The sequence below is a fragment of the Manacus candei genome, unplaced genomic scaffold (assembly GCF_025592945.1).
Source record: "Manacus candei isolate 608988 ecotype Guabito, Panama unplaced genomic scaffold, ASM2559294v1 h1tg000015l, whole genome shotgun sequence".
Classification (NCBI taxonomy): domain Eukaryota; kingdom Metazoa; phylum Chordata; class Aves; order Passeriformes; family Pipridae; genus Manacus; species Manacus candei.
In genome coordinates, this window is record NW_026138063.1 from 22594452 (window position 1) to 22615008 (window position 20557).

Below are 20557 nucleotides of genomic sequence, written 5' to 3' on the forward strand. Positions count from 1 at the left end.
TTTGAATAGTGGGGGTATTCCCAGGTACAAATGCTTTCACACTGCACTGCTGGCACATGTGCTCACATGAACAGCAAATCATCTGCCATCTTATAACATCACAAGGGAAAATAAACCTTGTGTGACAACTGCAGAAACATTCATTTGGTATTAAGGGATACCCTTCTAATTAATTACTGCTTTGTTTGGGGGTTGAATTGTTCCCAGTGTAACAACCGTGGGTACGTGCACCAAATTTTGATTTTGTTTCCTTTTAATTCAGCAGGATACAACCAAAAGCAAGGCAAGATTAGGCTGCAGAAGAAATCCACCTAGCAAAATGAGAAGGAAATACTAGTTTAAATGTCAATAGCAGCTGCAGTCATTTTACCCAGTAAACTTCAGAGAATGCAAACTCAAGCTCCTAAGGAGTTTTGAGACAGTCTGGGGAAACCCTAAGCTATTATCCATCCTTCCAGTTAGACAATACAGTGCTGTTAAAATACAACAAGGACAAGGAAACTAAAACATGCCCCCAACACAAAAAACACGGGTAATATTTAGTATCACATATTTGTATATTATTAATCTTCAAAGACCTTCACTTCCAGAAATAGCTGAGGCAGACACAGAGATATGATCCAGCAAAAAATACTTTTAGTAGGGAGAAGATAAACTCTGGGAAGAGAAAGCCATTAAGGGCACTGAGAACACAGACACCACATTCACCCTGAGCTGCAAAGAGTCAGTGGTGGGAGAATTCCCAAATTCCTTTTCACCACCTTATTCTCTCTCAACTGCCACTGCCAGAGACAGGAGATTGGGTTTTTCATACAGTCCAGCTACAGCTGCTCTGATGTTTTTAATCTCCAGTATATATGTAAAAACATACCCGGAATTCCTCCTGCGTAAGGTGGATATGGTTACACCGTCATTCTAATCAAGAGTAAGTCTGAGCTGCTGCCAGAGATGAGCTGAATCAAGAAGCTTATTCAGCTGAAAAAAATCTACCAGTGTCATGTTCTAGTTCAATCTATTTCTTGGTGTGACTACAAAACACCCAAGAAAGGTGTAAAAACCATCAGCTGTGGGAGCGGCAGAAGGTGGGACTGATCCGTTCAGCAGCAGGATTAAAGCAGGCACATAACAAGGAAGGAGGAAGGACCATTGGGCTTATCTATATTGCATAATGATTAGGTGATTAAAATAACTGTGAGGGGAAATTCCAGGGGTGCTGTTGAGAGCAGGAAAGCAAAGCTGAATCCCTGCAGGATGTGTCAGGAACCGGGCGAGAAAGCTGAGCACAAAGTGGAGTTTGCTCGGCCACCAACCCCTTCCCCAGAGGAGCAGCCTCGCCCTCACAGGCACCACATCCATTTCTCCCCTAAATGCCATGAAAACACAAAAACTACAGAAGCTGCAGGGATATGCCACATTAATGAGACCAATAAAGATGTACCAGCTCTTTGGAAGAACTGTCTTGCATTTCTTGTGCAGATCATCAAATCTCTAAAGGACTGAAGAAAAGACTGGAGGTACCAGGAATCCCAATCAGAAAATAATTTCAGAAACAGATGTTGATGACTAAATGTCACCCCAGCCTGACACACTGTGATGAAAGAAAGTGGCAACCACACCATTAACATGTAGTGCATAGAGAACAAAGCAAGCCCTGATGAAAGGAGGGCAGTGCTTCCTTTACTTCCAACACACCAAACGTGGATTTGTAAGGATGCATCCCCTTTTTTTCTGCATGTAGAACCTCAGTCTGCAACAGGGAGGTGGATAAACCCTGAAAGTCAGCATCATATTGAAAATAATACTGAAAATACTGTTAACAATTCAGAAATATTTTCAATTAGTAATAATGAAAGAGTTTGAATCCTTTCAGATAGTCAACTGAAGGGGAAAAAAGGTTTCCTGATGTTCCTGCTCTCTTCTCAAACCCTCTGGCCAGGGCAGCACTGTGAGCAAGAGCCACACCTCATCACCACGAGCCCAGCAGGTGCAAAGGTGACACAGCTCTGAGGCTGAAACAGGAGAGACAAAGGAAACTTCTTCTGGCAGGGAACACAGTGCTACAAACTGGGACGTTACTGGGACAGGGGAGGAACTCAAAGGACACAAATGCCCACGTGCCAAGGTGTCCACACAAGAGCAGTGAGGAACCACATGCACTGCTGCTCTCTGCAGAGACAAAAAGAACTGTTGGCCCAGTGAAAACTCCCATTTCAGCACACCAGAAAGCTCTGTTTGGGTACATCCCCTAAAATGCCAGCTGGCACACAGTGGAGCCACATTTACTCTGGGCCATGTCTAACCAACACCAGCATCACCTTTACTGGCTGAGCTCAAGCAGAGGGGGCAGTTTTTTATTCCAAGTCAGTCTCTAATCTGTTGTGACCTGCAAACATCAGTTAAGGGTGACTGTAAAGCACAGAATATCCCAGAGCAATCGAGGCATAGATCTGTTTGTGTTCTGCTACAGAGCACCTCCCAGAATCACTGCGGATCCATTCTCTCTGCTCTTCTGGGGAACAAATCCCCCAAGCACACAGGAAAGCAGAACACTGCTTTGCTTGGTTTGACCAACAGCAGTACAAACTTCATTACAGAAAATTGGTCAAAATTTACAGATCAGAAATTTCCAGTCTGAGGCCTAAACAAAATCTAGGATCATCTCAAGCTTTTTAGCTCACTGTCAGCTTCACACCAGGGTCAGAGAGCAGTGCAGAAGTGCCTGTGAAGATTGAACTCTTTGCCTAGGGGTTCAGCTGCAGGAGTGGAGGTTCCCCCAGTCCTTCATTCCCACCATTGTGAAGTCAGGCAGTTTAGTACATGAGAAATGCTGATATAGCCCATTCTGCCTATGGAGGGGGAGGGAGGAAATACAGTGGGTGCAGCTGTCTCCATAAAATTACTGAAGGAAAAAGTAAATAAACGGAAGAGACAAATGATAAAAAGCAGGAGAGTGCCATGTTTGCTTCAGAAAATAAAAAGCACAGTCTAAAAAAGTTCTATGAACAGTCTTAATGGAGGAAAGCTGACAAATGTACCTGCAGAAAACATGAGCTGCATGTCCTGTCACACTTCACACAAAGAGCTGTGACAGAAAAACCTCTGAACAAGTGACTGTACAAAGGGTTCCAGAGCAAACTAATCCCACTGCCAACGATCTGATCCCAACTTCCCGTGGGTATCAGTGGATTTACAGAGCCCAAACAACACTGAGCACCAACACAACCAGCACTGAGTGAGAGGCAAAGACTTTATGCAAAGAGCAGCCCCCAAGTTATGTACATGTGAAATACAAAATATGGAGCTGACTTTGGGATCCTGAAAGAAGGAACCAGCAATAAGCCTGAAGAGAAGTAGTAAATGAATCCTGCTGTGAGAACTAAAACAGAGCAGAAGCTTAAAAGAAGTGGGAATTGAATTCAGCTACGGACTTCCATGAGTTGGCATCACAAAGCCAGGAAAACCTAACAACTAAAATAAATCCTGAGAGCAAACAGCAGGAGCAGATAGATCAGAAATGAAAGCACACAATTCTCATGTCATCTCAGGATATATTAATTGAGTTTTCCTGGGTTTTCATTGTTGGAAGGAAACATGGGAGCACTATAAAAAAAAAAAAAAAAGACTGTTCATATTACAGGGAAAGAAGTAAATACTGAGGAACAATAGGTTCTGACAAATACAAATATATGGCACTTGTTTGAAAATGGGAATACTGACAAAATTGCTAAGATTGAGCACAAAAAATCTGCATCAAAACTATGAAAACCAGAAATGCCAAGCATTCCTAACTGTGACATTAAAATACCTAAGCTATTATAGACAAATATAAGTTTATCTTATAGATAAAGTTTAATGAGTTTAGCTTATAGAACCTTGGTTTTACAGGAGATTCTTGTCCAGAAGTGCAAGTTAAAAACATTAAATCACATTTTAATTGCATTCTCTTTCCTACTACAGGGTTTCTTTTTTTTTTTTTTTATTTTTTTACCAACAGAAATTTTTTCAAAGGTGCAAAAGTAACACATCCTCTTGAAATGATGGCTCAAGCAATTTATGCCTGTTTGTATCCCAGGCCTTTAAATACACTTGCCTGTTCCTTTACTATTTGCATGGAATTGCTCCCCTGCTCAGACTGTGCTGTCTCCTCCTCTCTCCTCCATGTAGGTTGGGTAGTTTAGGCATGTGAGTGCACATATATGTGTGATGTATGTACATACACTCCAGGACACAGACACAGCCATCTACATGGGCATATACAAATGCTCCATTTTGCAGGACAAGTCCTTTGCATTTGAATTCCAAAGGTTAATACAAACATGCAGACAGGTTTGTTTTTTTTAAGAATCTCATCTGCAGACTTCTGGTGGCATCTCTTTTGAAATAGATGACATGTATCAAAGTCAATCCCACACACACACACATGGAGTCATTAAATATCAAAGTAATCACCCATTGCTTTTCATTTGGCTCCTGCAAATATCAATAACTCTTAAGACAAACATACTACATGAAATATATTGTATGTTCTGTATCACAGTAAAACCAGAAAATAGACTCCAGATGCTTCCTCAAATCCTGCCAAAACCGAAATTTGAAAAAGTGTTTTGCAAACCAAGCAAAGTTGGAAGCTCTGATGCAGGCAAAAAAAGGCACAAGGAACCTGTAGCTTTGTTAGCAGCAAATTTGTTCTGTCTTCACCTACTAGATAAGAAGGTCAACCCTGAATAAGTGTAAATACAGAAACAGAAGAAAAAAAATTTCTCATTTTCTACCAGTTCATTACTTACTTAAAATTACATCTCAGACCTTCCACAGATTTGAGACTGAAAGAAAATTTTCAACAGCTTTCATTCATTTGGAACATTTGATTCCTTTGGGAGTTCATCAGACTCAGCTTTTAGCTCCACTGAAAGTAATACTGCAAATGGGACTTGGCACCTCATTTTCAAAATTTGTAATTTCCTCATCTTAGTCAGCACCAAAGCAAACAAAGTGATAACTGCCCAAGCCCTGTTCTGTTGAAATGCAGAGAAAAGGAGGTTTGCTTGAACAATCCTTGAGTAGGAAGGACTGCTAGCTTTGCACTGCCCCAGCTGAGCAGTGTTTTGGGCCCAGTGTCTCCCCTGTGAGTGCCAAACACACTGGCTGCAGCACAGCAGCTTTACTAAAACCATGCACTGTCAAAACCAATCATCCCTGGAGGCTCCAGAGGTGGACTCACGTGGCCCACAGACCCTGTAAGGCCTCTGAACATAAAGGAGTCAGAAACATTTCCACAGGCAGTTCACTACAAGTGCCTGATTTGTTTTGGAATGAAAATTTGCCTGAAGACGTGTCCATGTTTTCGCTCAGACACAGAGGAAGACCAGGCTACTACTTTAGCCTTCATCTGCTGTTCTGATGGGGACAGCCAGAATGCAAACTGTGGTGCAAAGTCCTCCAAACTGCTTGTGGCAGCAGCTATTCTTGAAAACACCAGTGAACAAAACAGGCCTTGGATCCATCACTCATATGATATACTTCTTCCTCCTATAAATCTGATTCCAGGATATTCTTTAATGGGTTGCTTAATACCAACATGTACTTTTAACTTGGAAGTAATGAACAAAACAAGGGAGAATTTGAAATGCATGACTGTCTGATGTGCCTCTTGTCCTTCAGAAGTACACATGACAGCCCTCAATCCAAGCCCATTCTGTCCCACACTTTACACACACACAGTCTATTGGACCAATAGCTATGAGAAAACACAATTGTTTACAAAAGCTTAGACTGAACTCCTGCAATCAGGACACATGGAACTGGGAAGGGGGGACACAATTAGATATTTTACCTGCATAGCACTCTTTCCCAGCTTAACCACCTCAAACAAAGTGACAGGGTCCCCTTCTCCATTCTGCTGAGGGTGGCCATTAGCTCTTCCACGACTCGCTCCTCTGGCTCCGGACTCGGAACGCCCCTTGTCTGCTGGAGACTTGCGGGGTTTCTTGGTGGCAGACTGGGCAAAGAAAACCAGCAGAGTGAAAGTTTATTATAGCCAGACCTGAAATCACCCAAAGGCTTTACAGATTATACATCAGTATTACACATTGATACACACACATCCAAGTATCCCAGGAGAAGCCAGGTTGGAAGGGATCTCCCCAGGTGTGCAGCCTGCCCTCCTGCCCAAGGCAGGGGCAGCCTGGAGTTCAGCCAGGCTGTCAGGGCTTTACCCACTCAGGTACACAGATTTATTGATCACTAGTTATTGAGGAACAGCTGCAAAGCCACTGCCATGGCAAGGTAAGCAGTGCTGAACTCCCAGTGCAGAAGTACCAGCTCATGTCAGTACCCATATTAGTTTTACACAACACAAATGAAATTGAGAACACAAAATAAACTTTAAGCATAACTAGTAACCTTTGTAAGACAATAAGTTATTAAAAATACACTTGTCACATTAACATTCATTTTCTGTATTTTCATTTTAACGTAACTTTTATAAGAAGCTCTGTACAGAGTCATCTCTTCACACAAATCACTGAACTGTACAGTCAGATTTACTAGATCATCACAGCAGCCCCTTGCTTCAAAATTCTATGAGTTAAAACATTTTCCCTGTGAATCTAAATTATTTAATGTAAATTTTCTCAGGATTCTTCAACCTTTTTATCAGTGGTATAGATATCACTTGTAAGGATTCACCTGCTGAACAGTTTGCTCTGAATTTATGTCACTTGTGAAACAGAAAAAAAAGAACTCTGGGGAAAACAATATCAGATTTTTTTACTTCCATATTCTATTTTTTCTACCTACTGAGGCAGAAAAAAGCAAAAGCTGCTGTTTTTCCCAGAACAGTGAAGCTATTTTGAGGAATTATGTTAAGGAAGACAACATACAAGCAAGTCAAAGCTGACATTTAGGACAATCCCTCACAGTACCATTTACTGGAGCACACTGTAAGCCAAACTGCTATCAAAGCTTTGAGTAAAGAACATAAAGTCAACGTTTTCAGTTGCATGTTCCAATGCAGACACATCTTCCTTCAGAGCAAAGGGATCTAATCTCTGGCAGAAGACAGCCCTGCAGTCCAGCTTTGCCATTGCTTTCAAAGGGACCACTGCTGGGGGGGCAGAGCTGAAGAAAGGCCAAGGTAGAGCACAACTGCCTCTTGAAAATATTCAATTAAGGTCTCGCATAGAAATGAGAGCTGGAAAGCTTAAAATAACAGTACAGCCTCTGTGAAGTTTTTTGGGTAACATTTGCACTTAGGATCAAAAGAGTATCTCCCTCACTGAATTTTTAAACACGTGCAAAGCTGCCTGTACCAGCAAGAATGTTTTCAACACGTGAAGTGCTGGAGCACTACTGAGCTCCAAAGAGACACATGATCACTAATTCATAAAATGGCAAAGAATTAGAAGCAAATCGACTCTTTGGAGATGTACAATCCATGTGCTCCTTCAGTCTGGGTGACAGTAAGCACTTCAACTAGCTACAAGTCCTGCCAAATGGAAGTAGGAATGCAAGTTGGTGCACTAATGCAAGCCCCTCTATGCTCAGTTTTTCTCACCATGTAATTCAAAGGGAGGCATTAAACACTGCAAGGATGAAGGGAAAGGAAGCAGGCAGTGGATGGGAAAGGCACACCCCCAAAGATACCTTGTTAGTGGGAAGCCATGAGAAGGGCCACCTGCTTCAGCACCTGAGCAAGAGTACTCTGGACAGTGCACAGACTCAGAACGAGCAGTCACTGCACATGTAAATGCCCAGTTCAAATTCCCCTCTTTGTCAGGTATCCTGGGAAAAGGGAGGGGCTTTGACCAAGACTCGTAGTTTGAACTGGAAGGGTGAGAACACCACTGAGCCCTCAGAAGAGGTACAGAAATAACAAATGTACTTCTGACTAACTGCAGGACAAAGGCAGATTCCTCAAGCCCAAGGAAATATCTCAACATCCTGGCCCTGAATTAACACCAGATATATAACTGAGTCGACTTCTCTCTGGTATAAATTTTCTTTTGACAAAGAGAACACCTCTCACAGGGGAGAAAACAAGTCTTCTATTTAAGAAAAGCCATTCTGCATCTAAGCTGGGGCAGCTAAATCCAGATGCAGGATCTGTGCTGAATCCTGCCTCAAGAGACAAAACAAGCAGACAAAAGATCCTCCACTAGGAACTGAAGAAAATCCAACAGTAGAACTTTCTGAGCTGGGCAAGGATTAACATGCTCTGCAGGTGGAGAGGCACTGTGTCCATTCCACAGCACTCCCACCCAGCAGGTATCTGACAGGGAGCCCAAGCTCAGTCTCACCCAGAGTGCAAACATGAAAGCAAGTCTCACAGGGGTCCTCCAGCCTCCATAAACTGCCTGTTCCTCTAAAGGTTTGCAAGCACAAAGCCCATGGCATTACCTTATTCATGAACACACAGCATTACTTGCACAGCGCCCCCAAATTTACGGCAAGAAACTTTTCAGGCCATGTTGACATGTTTGAGCTTTGTACAGGTTCCACCCCTGAGCACAAAGGGCAGAGAGAAACCTATTTCAAAAGGGAAATGTTTCACAGTGAGATGAAGCAGCGGGCTCCTCAGCGCTGGACACCTCAGATTCAGCCAGACAGGGGGCTGGGCTATCTCTTCTAGTTGTGCTTTTGTCAGGAAAGGTTGGACCAGATGATCCTTGAGGCCCCTTGCAGACACTTACTCTACGACTCTATCCCAGGATGGAGACATCCAACACTGCTGAAGCAAGTGAAGGAAAAGCATGGACTGGTACATGCACAGAAACACAAAGAGGACTCACTCGTGATCCAGAGTATCTGTGGAGTACCTGCAGAGGCAGGTGTTCCTGGAAGTGCAGTGGCAAAGTCAAGCTATGAATCCAAAAATTACATTTGGCATTGAGGATGCCAGAGAGAGGTAGCCCTGCATCCCAGAAGAGACACCTGCACTCACCAAAGGGTGATCCTTCAGCTCAACACAAAACAAACCCATCCTCTAATGCCATGAAGAGCTTCCCCACAGAAACAGCCCTGCCCAAGGATGAGTGTGGCCCCAGCAAACCCATCAGACCATCGCTGACTGGTGTAAAAGGGGATGTTTCATAAGAGCAGAATGAACTTGGAGCAGGTCTTCTCTTGTGAAGACCCACCAAACGGTCATCAAGATACAGGAAAGGAGCACAGTGGTGGTCATTACATGTCCCTTTACACCCTTCCAGCCACAAAGTTCCAGCCTAAAGCCTCCTTACATTGACAGTCAGATATGTTTGTAACTTTTTGTCTTTTTAAGCATTAGACTGTCAGAATCCCAAGGTGGTTAAGAACTGATTGTTTTCCAGACTCAAAACTGATTTTTCTCCTGTTTATGAGAGGGATCTCTGAAAAGTCCTGGAAAAGACAAGCTGGTTAGCAATACCACACCTAAATGTACTCATAAATCCTTGTAACAACTTCCATAATCCAAGTATCTGCTGCAGTGGTAGAGCCAACTCCAAGTATCTGCTGCAGTGGCAGAGCCAACACTGAGGTGAGTTAGGACTACCAGAGGGAGGGATAAAGCAGCATAACAAGGTAAGAATGCTTGAGGTTTTTAATCACACAACACCCCAAGAAAGGTGCTGCTTGGAGCTGTGAGCCTGCAGCAGTTACACCTGCACTTTCACCCTGATACCCAGGACAGCTGGGCTGGTGTGGGACTGAAAAAGGACTGAGGTGCCAAATGAAAACAAAAATTACTGATGATATTTCAGATCTGTGAAGCAGATTCAACTGACAACAACCAAAACTGGGGATTTATAAATTCAGGAGGTCCAGACCACACCCCAGAAGCAGCTCTAAAATGGCCACATTGATGGGCACACAGCTCACCTGTTGCTTCGACGCTTAAACTGAGGCAATCAGGAAACAAAATACTTACCTTGATTGCAATTAAACTAAAACAATGACAGTTTAGAATTCTGTAGCAAGTAACACTTTTCCTTTCATGTCTTTAAAATCATTGTGAAGGAAAAAAAGTGACCCACATTTATAAAATCAAGTAATACAGTAAAAGTTAATTCACACACTATTAAAAAAAAGGGAAAGTGGCTGGACATCTTCCATTAACATTCCCCAAGTTGATCTGATGCACTTCACAAAGAAATAAAGACAGGAGAAGCGTTACAGGTCAGTAACTCCACCTAATGTGCCAGTGTAAAATGATGGCCTCTATGTGCATTCACACTGTAAGTAATTCAGAGCAATAAATACCTCATTTCTCAAGACAGATGGAAGAAGCTTTTTAACCTCCACTTGAATAAGACTGAAGAACTTGCCTCTCCAAAGCATCAGCCTCTTGAGAGACCTCTGTGTTATAACTTCATGTTAAGTGGAAGAGTGGTAATGCCTGAGCTCTCTCTGAATTAATCCTGATTAAAAACCCCATGGCACAACTTGTACCATCAGCACAGTTAATCAGGGGAAGGTTCTTGGATTCAAACAGTCACTCCTTTGGACTTTTTTTGGTCATAGAAACAAACAAGGCGCTCCCTGTGAAAAGCCTCATCCTGCAAATAAAGACAGAGGCAGGTCCCCCAGCCCCCAGCGTGTACAGAGCTGCTCCAGCTGCAGCACTTCCAGGTCAGGACAAAAAAACCAGCAGAGGAGCGTTGGGGATGCTGGGGTGCTGTTATGTAAAAATCTATCAAGAGTTCCAAATGTCATCTTAAAGAATCAAAGGGTCTGCTATAAATGCTTGAAGCACTTCAATCCTTCTAGCTGAGGCAATTGCTACCAAGACCACTACCACAGAAAAATTAAGAATAAATTAGATTGCAAAAATACAAGGACCATCCCACCAAAAGCTTAAAAGGAAAACTTCTAATGCTGTTAGGATTTCTCCACCAGGAAGCTACAGGTGGGGGAATAGAAAAGTCTTCCCACTGATGCTACAGATGCACTGCATTTCTAGTGAAATACAGACCGACTTCAGTTTGAAGGGACAGACCTACAGCATCAGGCAAGCAAGCTGAAACAGGACACTGGTGGAAACCACACCAAACCACAAACCTCCACTGCTGGGAGAAAGTCCTCAAAGAGGATTCCTCCCCGGTATTAATCAGCACATGGATGATTTGGAACTAGAAGCAAAATGCAATCCCCTGCTGTATCTAACATCTATGCTACAAGATTAAATAAGGCCAGGAGTCTGCTGCAAAGTTAAAATTTCCCACAGGAATGCAAAGATAAGGCACTGTGTAGTGTCTACTCCATACCAAAAACTACAGAAGGACCTGAAAGCAAAACTGTCCAGGTTGCTCCGGGGACAAAAAGATCAGAAGTGCCTTGTTCCATCTTGCCTTAACTGGGAAAAGACAGGCAGTGGCCCTGAGTATAGGATGAGAGAGACACCAGCAGAGATCTCCAAATTGCCACCTCTGGAACAGAGGGACTGCTGCTGCTTCTTATCCTGAGTTACAGAGGTTGCATCTGTCTACTCCTACTCCAAAGCTGAAATACAGCCAGGCATGTCTCTCATTCCCTCAGTCTCTAAGAGCTGAGGTTTAAGCCAAGCTATTCTGAGCTCCTGGGAAGGTAAGGCCAGGTAGGTTAAAATAAAGCATTCCAACAATGCTGAACAGTGTTGATCCAAGAGAGGAGACAAAAAGGACAGATAAATAACTGATCTGAGCCAGAGCTCATTAATGTGAACGCTGCATTGCATCACAAGCCTTTCATATCCCCTCCCTGGAACAGGAAAGCACATCCACACCCACGTATTTCAGCAATGCAACGGACAGAAAGGGCATTTGGGCCAATGTTACTGAGGAGCTGCAATCAGAGGACCTTTAGAGGTCACTCCTTAAATACCCCTCACAGAATTCATTAAATGCATAAGCAGATGGGACCTTCACACACAGCACCACATAAAAACATGCACCAAAATATCCCAGTGCCTGGACAGATTCACCCCGTGGCCAGTCACTCCACAGGCAGCCGGTGTTTGGAAGAGGCCCCAGCCACCACTGGTGCCAGAGCAGGACAGTGCAGCTCCTGCTGAATTCACAGCAAGGGCTGGGGACCTCAGGACAATCAGAGATTCTGAGAGTTGTTCTGAAAGCCCAGCACACTTCACCTCTTTGCAAATTTACTGTCTAGCCTACTCAGTGAAGTATTCATTAGAATAGTCCCACAGAAGTGGAGGGGCTGCTTGAAAAGCAGTGTTTGAGAATGGAATGACATGGGTTGAAATGGATCCTAAAGATCAACTAGTTCCAAGTTTTTCAGGAAGGGAAGGTACCCCCAAAACATTATGGTTCTCTATGAATTGAAGAGGTATTTGCTACAAAGGGTAAATTTTCCAAAAAGCACCATCTTCTTACAAAAGTCAAATCTGCAAAGAGGAGTGTCTTTCTTTGGAAGACAGTCTGGAAAATCCCCTAGTAGTAGATATCTTTCTGATAAAAGGTCAAGTCCATTCCATAACTAGAGCAGAAACCTGTTTAAAATACACACATGTATTTAATGGAGTACATTGTGTGCAGCTCTGTAACAGAATCATGCTTCTACACAGAGGAGTAAATTCCCTTCCCAAAAGAAGTCAATAAGTTTATGGTAGAAGTGCCACTGTAGCTCTGATGGCCTAAGGACATCAGCAAATCAGCATTTACAGAGAGATCAAATCTTATTAGACCATAATATTTTAGTAAAGAAAAAAAAAACAACAACAAAAACCAGCACAGCCTTTGGGCAGAACAAGCTTTCTTTAGGTCTACAACAGAAATGAAAAACATCAAAGCTAAGTATCAGTTGATAAAAAAATCTCTAAATTTAACTGCATACTTTAATACATTTCACATCTGAGAGTAAAGGTAAGTGGTACCTGTGGAGGACAAAAAAATCACATTAGTAGAGGGAAGAGTGGGGGAAAGAAATGTCAGAGCTGCACCTCCTGTAAGAACCAGGCAACTCACCTGAGGGAAGTGTCTGGGTTGGCAACATGGAGAGGGGAGAATGTGGAGGGGGAAGGGAACTGAAATGCAATGGTTGCAAACCCAATACCTCAATTACTAAGTCCACGGATCCATCAAATAACACTGTAAATTTAATTGCTTAGATTGGCCTTTCCAAGGTGTTTGCATTTCTCCTCAAGGATATTAGACATTGAGTGGCTTTTTGCTTTTTGGGTATTTTTTTTTTTTTGTAGAAGAACCAGGGGAGAAATTTATCATAAAATAAAATGAAACAGGTAGCTGAGAGAGGCTGTGCAGTCTCCAGCTTCGGTGCTTTTCAAGACCAAATTGGAAAAGCCACAAGCACTGTGGTCTAATCCCAAAGCTGAGCCTGCTCCAAGCAGGAGGTTACAATGAGACCTCCTGAGCTCCCTCCCACCCCATTCCTTGATTGAACATTACTGGTTTTCCACACTGAATTTCTTCCAGTCCTAAAGATACTCTTTCTTGAGATCTTGGGGTGGAGGTCAAGAGGGGAAGAGAAGGTAGAACTGTATAAGTTATTCCAATTTTTGGCAAACTGCAGCCTTATAAAGGACACTATTTCTTTTACTCCCTATTTTCTTCTTCCAAGTTTTAAGACTGGATTTGGGGGTTTTTGACCCCTATTAAGCATTCAGATGATGCTTTCCCAGAATCACCTCTGATAACCTAAGGTCTTGCTCCTTAGCAGCAGCAGGCAGCTCACAGCCCATCACTCTGTGGATGAAGCAATGGCTGCTTCCTCTGCATCTTCATCACCTTACAGCCACACACACTTCATGGAGCTGTTCTCAGCATCACGAGCAATTCCTCGTGTAGAAACCTGAGAGCAGGACCAGCAGAGTGTTCCAGTGAATGTTCCCACAGGAATAAACTGAAGTACAGGGATGAGAGATGCCTTTGGTAACATTCCCCTTTCCTCCCAGCCAATGTGTGCTGGGTACAAAAGACTCCTAGTGTTGCTACAACTTCAGTTCCTCCATTCTGATGAGCTTCTGGGTTAGCAATCAGGTTCCACCAGCCTGGCTCTTTTATTAGATCTGCAAAACCCCATAAATTTACTGCTGAGATATTAATAATTTTTGATTTTGCCCTTTGCCTATAAGCTACACAAACAGATGAGCTGTTCTCTTCACATGCTTCTTTACAGTTTGTTCATGAGCAAATCCATTCATCTGATGAATACTCACATCATAGGGAATTGTTCAAAATCCTTCAAAAAAGGAAGACAACGTGCCCAGAAGAGACCAGGAGTTAAAATGCTGGCTCCCAAAGTAAGTTCAGAAACTGATGCAAAGTGAAAACCAATCCTGAGGAGGAACTTGCTCCAGCTTGGCCAGCACACTGGAGAGGAACACACTCCTACAGCCTCACCAGCCCATGTTTAAAGACTTAAGACTTAGGGTGGAAGCCTTTCAAGAACCAAGATGAAGAACAACATGACACACAGAACTTTCCCTTTATTTTCCAATAAATTGGCTATTTTATCAAACAAATTTAAATAAAAGAGAAGCCTCCTTAAATACCCTGTGCAATAGGGTATGCTTCTGGACGTTCCTACTCAGGGGCCAGCAGGGGCAGAGGCTCTTGCAAACCAGCAGATCATGCCCAGCAGACACAAGGTCCCCCACTGCCCTGTGCCAGAGAACAGGCTCAGGCTCCCAATCTACACGTGGGATGCAGCTTATGCTGATTACAGGAATTTTTCAGATATGCCAATAGATCTTCTGAGGCATCTAGTTAATACTGTGCTGCAACTCTTCCCATCAAGAGATTATCATTTACTGAAAGGATGGCTCAAATGTCATCTGTCACTTAAAATCCATCACAACCTTCAAACAGAAAGTGGTTGTGCTTACTGATATGTTCTCATGTCTGCAAGAACGATGCAATATGGCAATAAAAACAAAACTCTAATGTCCATGTGAGCAGCAAGTGAAAGAAAAATTAATAGCTATCATGAGATCATTTTTATGTCCCTTTTTAGACACTCCAAACACTGTTTGCATATCAATCTGATAAATATTTCATACTACAAGTCTTCATAAAGTTTGACATAGAACTCAATAAAAGCCTATTTATGTGACCACAAGATGATCAGATGAAAAACAGTTTGCAGTCAATTTTAAATAGATGCATAACAAAGCAAAACTAAATTACACATACTGGAGGCCTGCCAGGACGGCCCCTTTTTCTTTTTCCTTTGACTTCTGCTTCTTCAAGCTCACTGCCAGCATCTGAATGCGCAGTAGTTTCGTTCGTAGAATCCCTAGGGGGGAAAAACACTAGATAAATTCAAATGATTTGAAAGCAACAAGTCATCTACAACCCACTGATTAAATACTTAGTCCTAAGCCAGAAAACAGACAAACAAACAAAGTCAGCATTCAAAGGCTTGCCACATTCATCCTGCAAACCAAGGAACCAAGCATTGTTAGCCCTGGCAAACAGCCTTACCTTTTCATGGGCTGGAATGTCATTTTATTGACTGGAAGTTCTTTAAATTACCAGCTTCACTTGAAGCCATTTTATGTTTCCAAGCTGGCCATATTAACCAGCACATCCCCAGTACATCCATCCCACGATGTGTTCCCCAGGATCAACTTTCTTTCCCTCTCAGTGACTGCTGCCATTCTCTCAGGGTCACAGACAGCCCTGTGGGGTCAGTGCAGCTGCCACCTCACTGGGACAGTTACACAGGTTTTACTTGGGTTACACTGTTTGCAGTCACCCCCAGCACTTGCAGCTGTTAATCAAGAGGATTAATGCTGACTGGGAGGCCCAGAAAACTCCCTTTGGTTTGAACACATTTATGATTTTTGCAGTTACAAAGATATTTTCCCTTGTACAAAGGAAAAGCCTGGACTCTGCTCAATGCCTCTTAGCAGAGAAGCCCACACTGCCATTTTCGTTGCTGTTTCAGATTTAAGACCATACTAAGTAGGAGAAAAAAACATTCCCCCAATTTTCCCCAGGTCCCCAGCCAGATGCACAGGTACTTCTCTGCCTTCCCAGCAGACCTGGTTGCTTGAAGGAATCTGATGGCAGCTGATCTCCCCAGGCACAAGATCCTGCCCACATGCAAAATGACACCTGTTACTGACAGGCTTTATCTGTACTGTGCAGGACCACCAGTGCATGAGATCTCTGCACATTTTAATTAACAACTAAAAACGTCCTGGATTGCTCAAAGATGGGGCAGGTGAAAACCAGACCTATGTGGTGTTTAACAGAGCCTCGAACACAAAAAGCAGAACAGTGATCTGGTTTCCAGAAAGTGAGAGGCTTCAGCGAGCTGAGATCTTACACAGATCTTCCACAGTGTCTGGGGGTTATTTTTTGGTTCATAGATCAGGAATTCACAAATTTGTGGTGTGACCGAGAAAGCTATTTAATAATGCAGAAAGATATTCCTGTATCAGAATCAGGAACGTTCTGATACTCCACTGAAATTCCTGTATTGTCTAGGTCTGCTCTCCCTCAAATCATTCCACAGAACTAGGATGAGTTTCCAATATCAAGACTTTGTTTTTCAACTTTTTCCAATTTGCAAGCACAAGAACACCCAGGAGTCCACAGAATCCTTTACCAAAGCCAGAATGCAGAAGAACATATATGAATCTCTTTTTCTGGAAGTAACTTCAATGGATTATCTCTAAATACTCCACACGCTCCAGAAAACCAGGCACCATAGATTAAAAAACAGTATTCAGGTACATTTGAGTTCACAGATAACATGCTTGTAAAACAGCATCTCTACAAAATACTGAAAATGCAGCTTTGTTTTGATGCAATTAAAAAGTAGATTTTCTGCTTCAGAAAATACAAGACTTGAAAAATTGAGTATCGAGCTATGAATTTGAAAAAAAAATAAATAAATCAAAAATGTAAAAAGCCCAAAACCAAATAACAGATACCCCACACAGACTTCAAAATGATTTGGTAAAATGGGGCCACAGCAGAGAAAAGCAATGCAGTGAACACTGCTGAAAACTTGTTTATGGGGGTGTCTGCATCCAGCCTTTACTCAAAGACCTCATCACACTCTGAGTCCACGTGACAAAATGCATATTGCCTCACAATGGCAATTTTAATACCTTTTGAATAGTGAGGAACCCCATAAAAATATCTGCTGCTGCCTGCTGCTGTAGAGAAATTAAAACCATTCTCTCCTGCTCTCTGCAAGAAAACCAAGCTTCTCTCTGGTCTGCCTAGATCCTTACTGGAAAAGTTTTAGGCATGGTGTGTCTGTCTAAGCAATACCCCCATTCCTGGAGAAATACTGTGCTTTTCCAGCTTACACACCTGCACCCCCAGGATCATCGGGATATAAAGATTTCCCTCTATTAAAACCAGATTCAACAATCCTCCCAGGCAAACTGCTCAAACCCTTCCCTTGAAACACTAGAGCTATATAAATAAACTAAACTCTACCACCACTTCACATGCATCTTGTCCACAGAAAATCTGACTTTGCTACAGCCTTGGTTCAGGTCTAGCAAAACCTCTGGAGACGTGTGTATTTAGTTCTGGAAATTTCAATTGTTTCCAAACACTGCATATGGAAGAAACAGTTAAACTATTCACTGTCCTCTCTTCTTTGCCTTAAACAGACTGTTGTCTTAAGCCTGCTTCTCTTGATATTCTTCTGGTATAACTTCTCTGGCTTGCTGGAAGCCTTTTTGGTCTTTTCCCTTTTTGGGAAAGGCTCAATAAATCAGTACTAAGGGTGAGATTCATCTAATCTAAATTTGAGACGTATACAACGCAGAACAGAAAATCTTTAGGTGCAACATGCTTCATGCTAAGGTCAGTGTCCAAAATTGGACACAGTTTAAGTTTTATAAGTTTTATTTTCTCTTCATTGACTTAGACAAGCAGCTCAAGTATAAATGTTTAAAATTAAACAAGATGAATCTCATCCTAACAACAGTGAGGCAGAGAGGAGATTTCTTTCAAAGAATTTAAATACTTAAGGAGCAAGGGGAAAACATCACAAAGTAAATTCCCTTCAATCCTGGCATTTATTTGAAGTAGGGAGACAGAATCAAGGACAACCTACAGTCCTTGGCCGATTTAACATTAAAATAAACATCGTTTCAAGCAGCAGGGAATTCTGCCTGAATCAGGCAACTCCTGCACAAAAACGCCCTTGCAGTGGGGCCCTGAGTTCCTTCAGTTGTGCCTCTTGCTCCTGTCCCAGCCTTGCAGTTGTTCAGGGTACACACACACGTGCCCTTTGCCTCCTCTTTCTGAACTCAGAGCAGGAGCAAAGCATCTCCCAGCTGCCTGCAGTTCTGTCAGGTCTGTAACACTCACTGAGAGGAGCAGCTGGCCAGCATCCATCTCCCTCACTCCCTACACGTCTCGCAGAACTGCTGGGAAGCAATTTATCTGCTGGCAGTTATCCACATCTTAATAGACCAGAACTATCCTGTCCTCATTCCACGGGTGTGTGACCAGTCACCTGAGGGGGAAACTTTGGCTTAGTCACCATTTATCTTTCCTGAAGCTGTCGTGAGGGAAGATAATCTGGGCCTAAGGAGACCTGCCTCACCGGAGAAGAGGAGAAGCTGGCAGTGCCTAAGGCTGAATCTTTCCTCTCCAAGACTCCTTTGACATGAGAGACATGAGAGAATATGGCAGGGTGTGGGGGACCTACAGAACTGGGGTGAGCAGAGCAAAGCACACAGGTGATAACCCCTTTTAGGAGCTCAAGTTCACTCCGCTTTGCTTTCTGGTTTCTGTGGTGACTAAAGCATCCCAGAAAAGTGGCAATAACTCCAGGATCCCTCCTTAAAACTCCAGATATTACTCTGGAGTTTTAATAACTAGCCACTGAAACTATCCATATGCTAATAAAGAATTAACAGATTACTGGGCAGCCTTTTACCATGTCATGCTTCTGAAGAACATATTTCCATAAACACAGTAAATTTCACAAAATAAATCAAAACAAATTTACCTTCCTTCTACTATTACATAAAGCACTAGCTATGGAGTTTACACACCATGCCCCTTTAAAAACACACCACAGTAAAACACTGAGTTTATGTATCAGTTTTTGTAAATAAACACTTCTATAAGCTTTTATCAGTGTTGCTGAGGTGGCTCAAGGTTCCGCAGAGATAAATTCAGTAATTGCTACCACCACCAGATTCAGCCTTGTGAAAAAAAGCATTGATGAAGAAAAATGGCTAAATGCACAGGCTCATGAATCATGGATGAATCAGCTCTCATGGTTGATCCTCCACACTCCAAAGAGGAACATGCCTCACAGCAAACATGAGTCATCCCATTGAGAGAAGACTCAGAACTGTCCATCACAGGGCTCAAATGCACCACAGGTTTTCTCCAAACATCTGAAACACCAGTAAGAGAAATCATGTCTTCACTGGGTTCTGAAGCCAATTCCATGAATGCAGAAAGGTTAAAGATTTCTCCTTTCATGTTCCCTCAACAGAGAATAATTCTGGAGGGGAGTATCTGATATGGTCCTAAGCAAAGTATATTAATATATCAAATTGCTTAAAGAGAGTAGCCAAAAAGATTAGAAAATGTTATTAAAAAGTAGAAATAAGGCACAGAAGTGGGAGATCAGAATAATCCTTCAAAGCAGCTTATTTAATAGCTAGAAAGAAAACCTTGGCTTTCTGGGTGGAACCAGACTGTGGCTTCCCAAATCTGAATGTGTGAAGCAAATACCCCTAACCCAAAGATTGCTTCAGTTTTCCTCACCCTTAGCCAGACTCCTTCCTGATGAAAGCCTGGTTGGGACCTTCTGAATTAGTGCTTATCCCTTTCTCTGATAAATTGTCCACACTAGACTTAATGTTCTGAGCCCTCAGGGGAGTCTCAAAACCCTCATGTGCAAATTCTACTGATTTTTTTTTTCTAAAAAGAAAGATCTCATCTTGTTCACAAGCAATCAAAACTGCAGATATTACTGATGATGATATCTCACCCACCAACACTTTGTACAGTGGCATTTAAATGCTTTCCAGTTCTACCAGAAAAAAAATAGATACATGTTTTCTTCCATTTTTTAATCTTTCTTTGTATTGGTGGCTCATAATTATCTTCTAATTAAAGAATATGCTGATACCCTTAATGTCCCTCAGGTTTTTCAGCTGGTGTGCAGAGTTACTAAATCCATTAATAAGCACTTTTAACCTTAAACTCTATGATATTTCACTCACTTCTTAAGGCCATCTGGGTTCTCAAACTGGGGACGGGAATATCCCTTTCCTACCACGGCCATGACAGAACCTCACAAATTTCGATCCTTGGCATATTTCACAAATATTCTCTCACTTCTTGAATGTGGCACATCCAGGAATACATGAACCCAGAAGATTTTTTTCCCACAACTAATCCCAAAGCTAATCAGAACCCCCCAGGCTGACACTGCCCATCCCCGGTTTTACCCTGTGCTCATCCACAACCAACTTTCTTTAAAATAAAAAAAAAATAATTATAAAACTGTAATGCAGAGCATGTTATGATTAAGGGCATACAAACGATTTTTTTGTCCAAGCATTCAGTTTCTTAAATAAGGGGACTTGAAATGTTAGCTTGGAACGCCACTCAATCCTGAT

The 20557-nt window shown here is 42.4% G+C and overlaps 1 protein-coding gene across 1 annotated transcript in view; it reads right to left on the reverse strand.

The window, feature by feature from the left end:
* STAG1 (stromal antigen 1) overlaps nt 1–20557 on the reverse strand; it is a 159144-nt gene that overhangs the window by 99523 nt on the left and 39064 nt on the right. The window contains exons 3-4 of the mRNA XM_051782368.1: nt 15126–15228; nt 5834–5998 (exon numbers count right to left, since the gene is read on the reverse strand). Of these exons, the coding sequence (XP_051638328.1) occupies nt 5834–5998; nt 15126–15228 (268 nt within the window). The remainder of the gene's footprint in view (nt 1–5833; nt 5999–15125; nt 15229–20557) is intronic.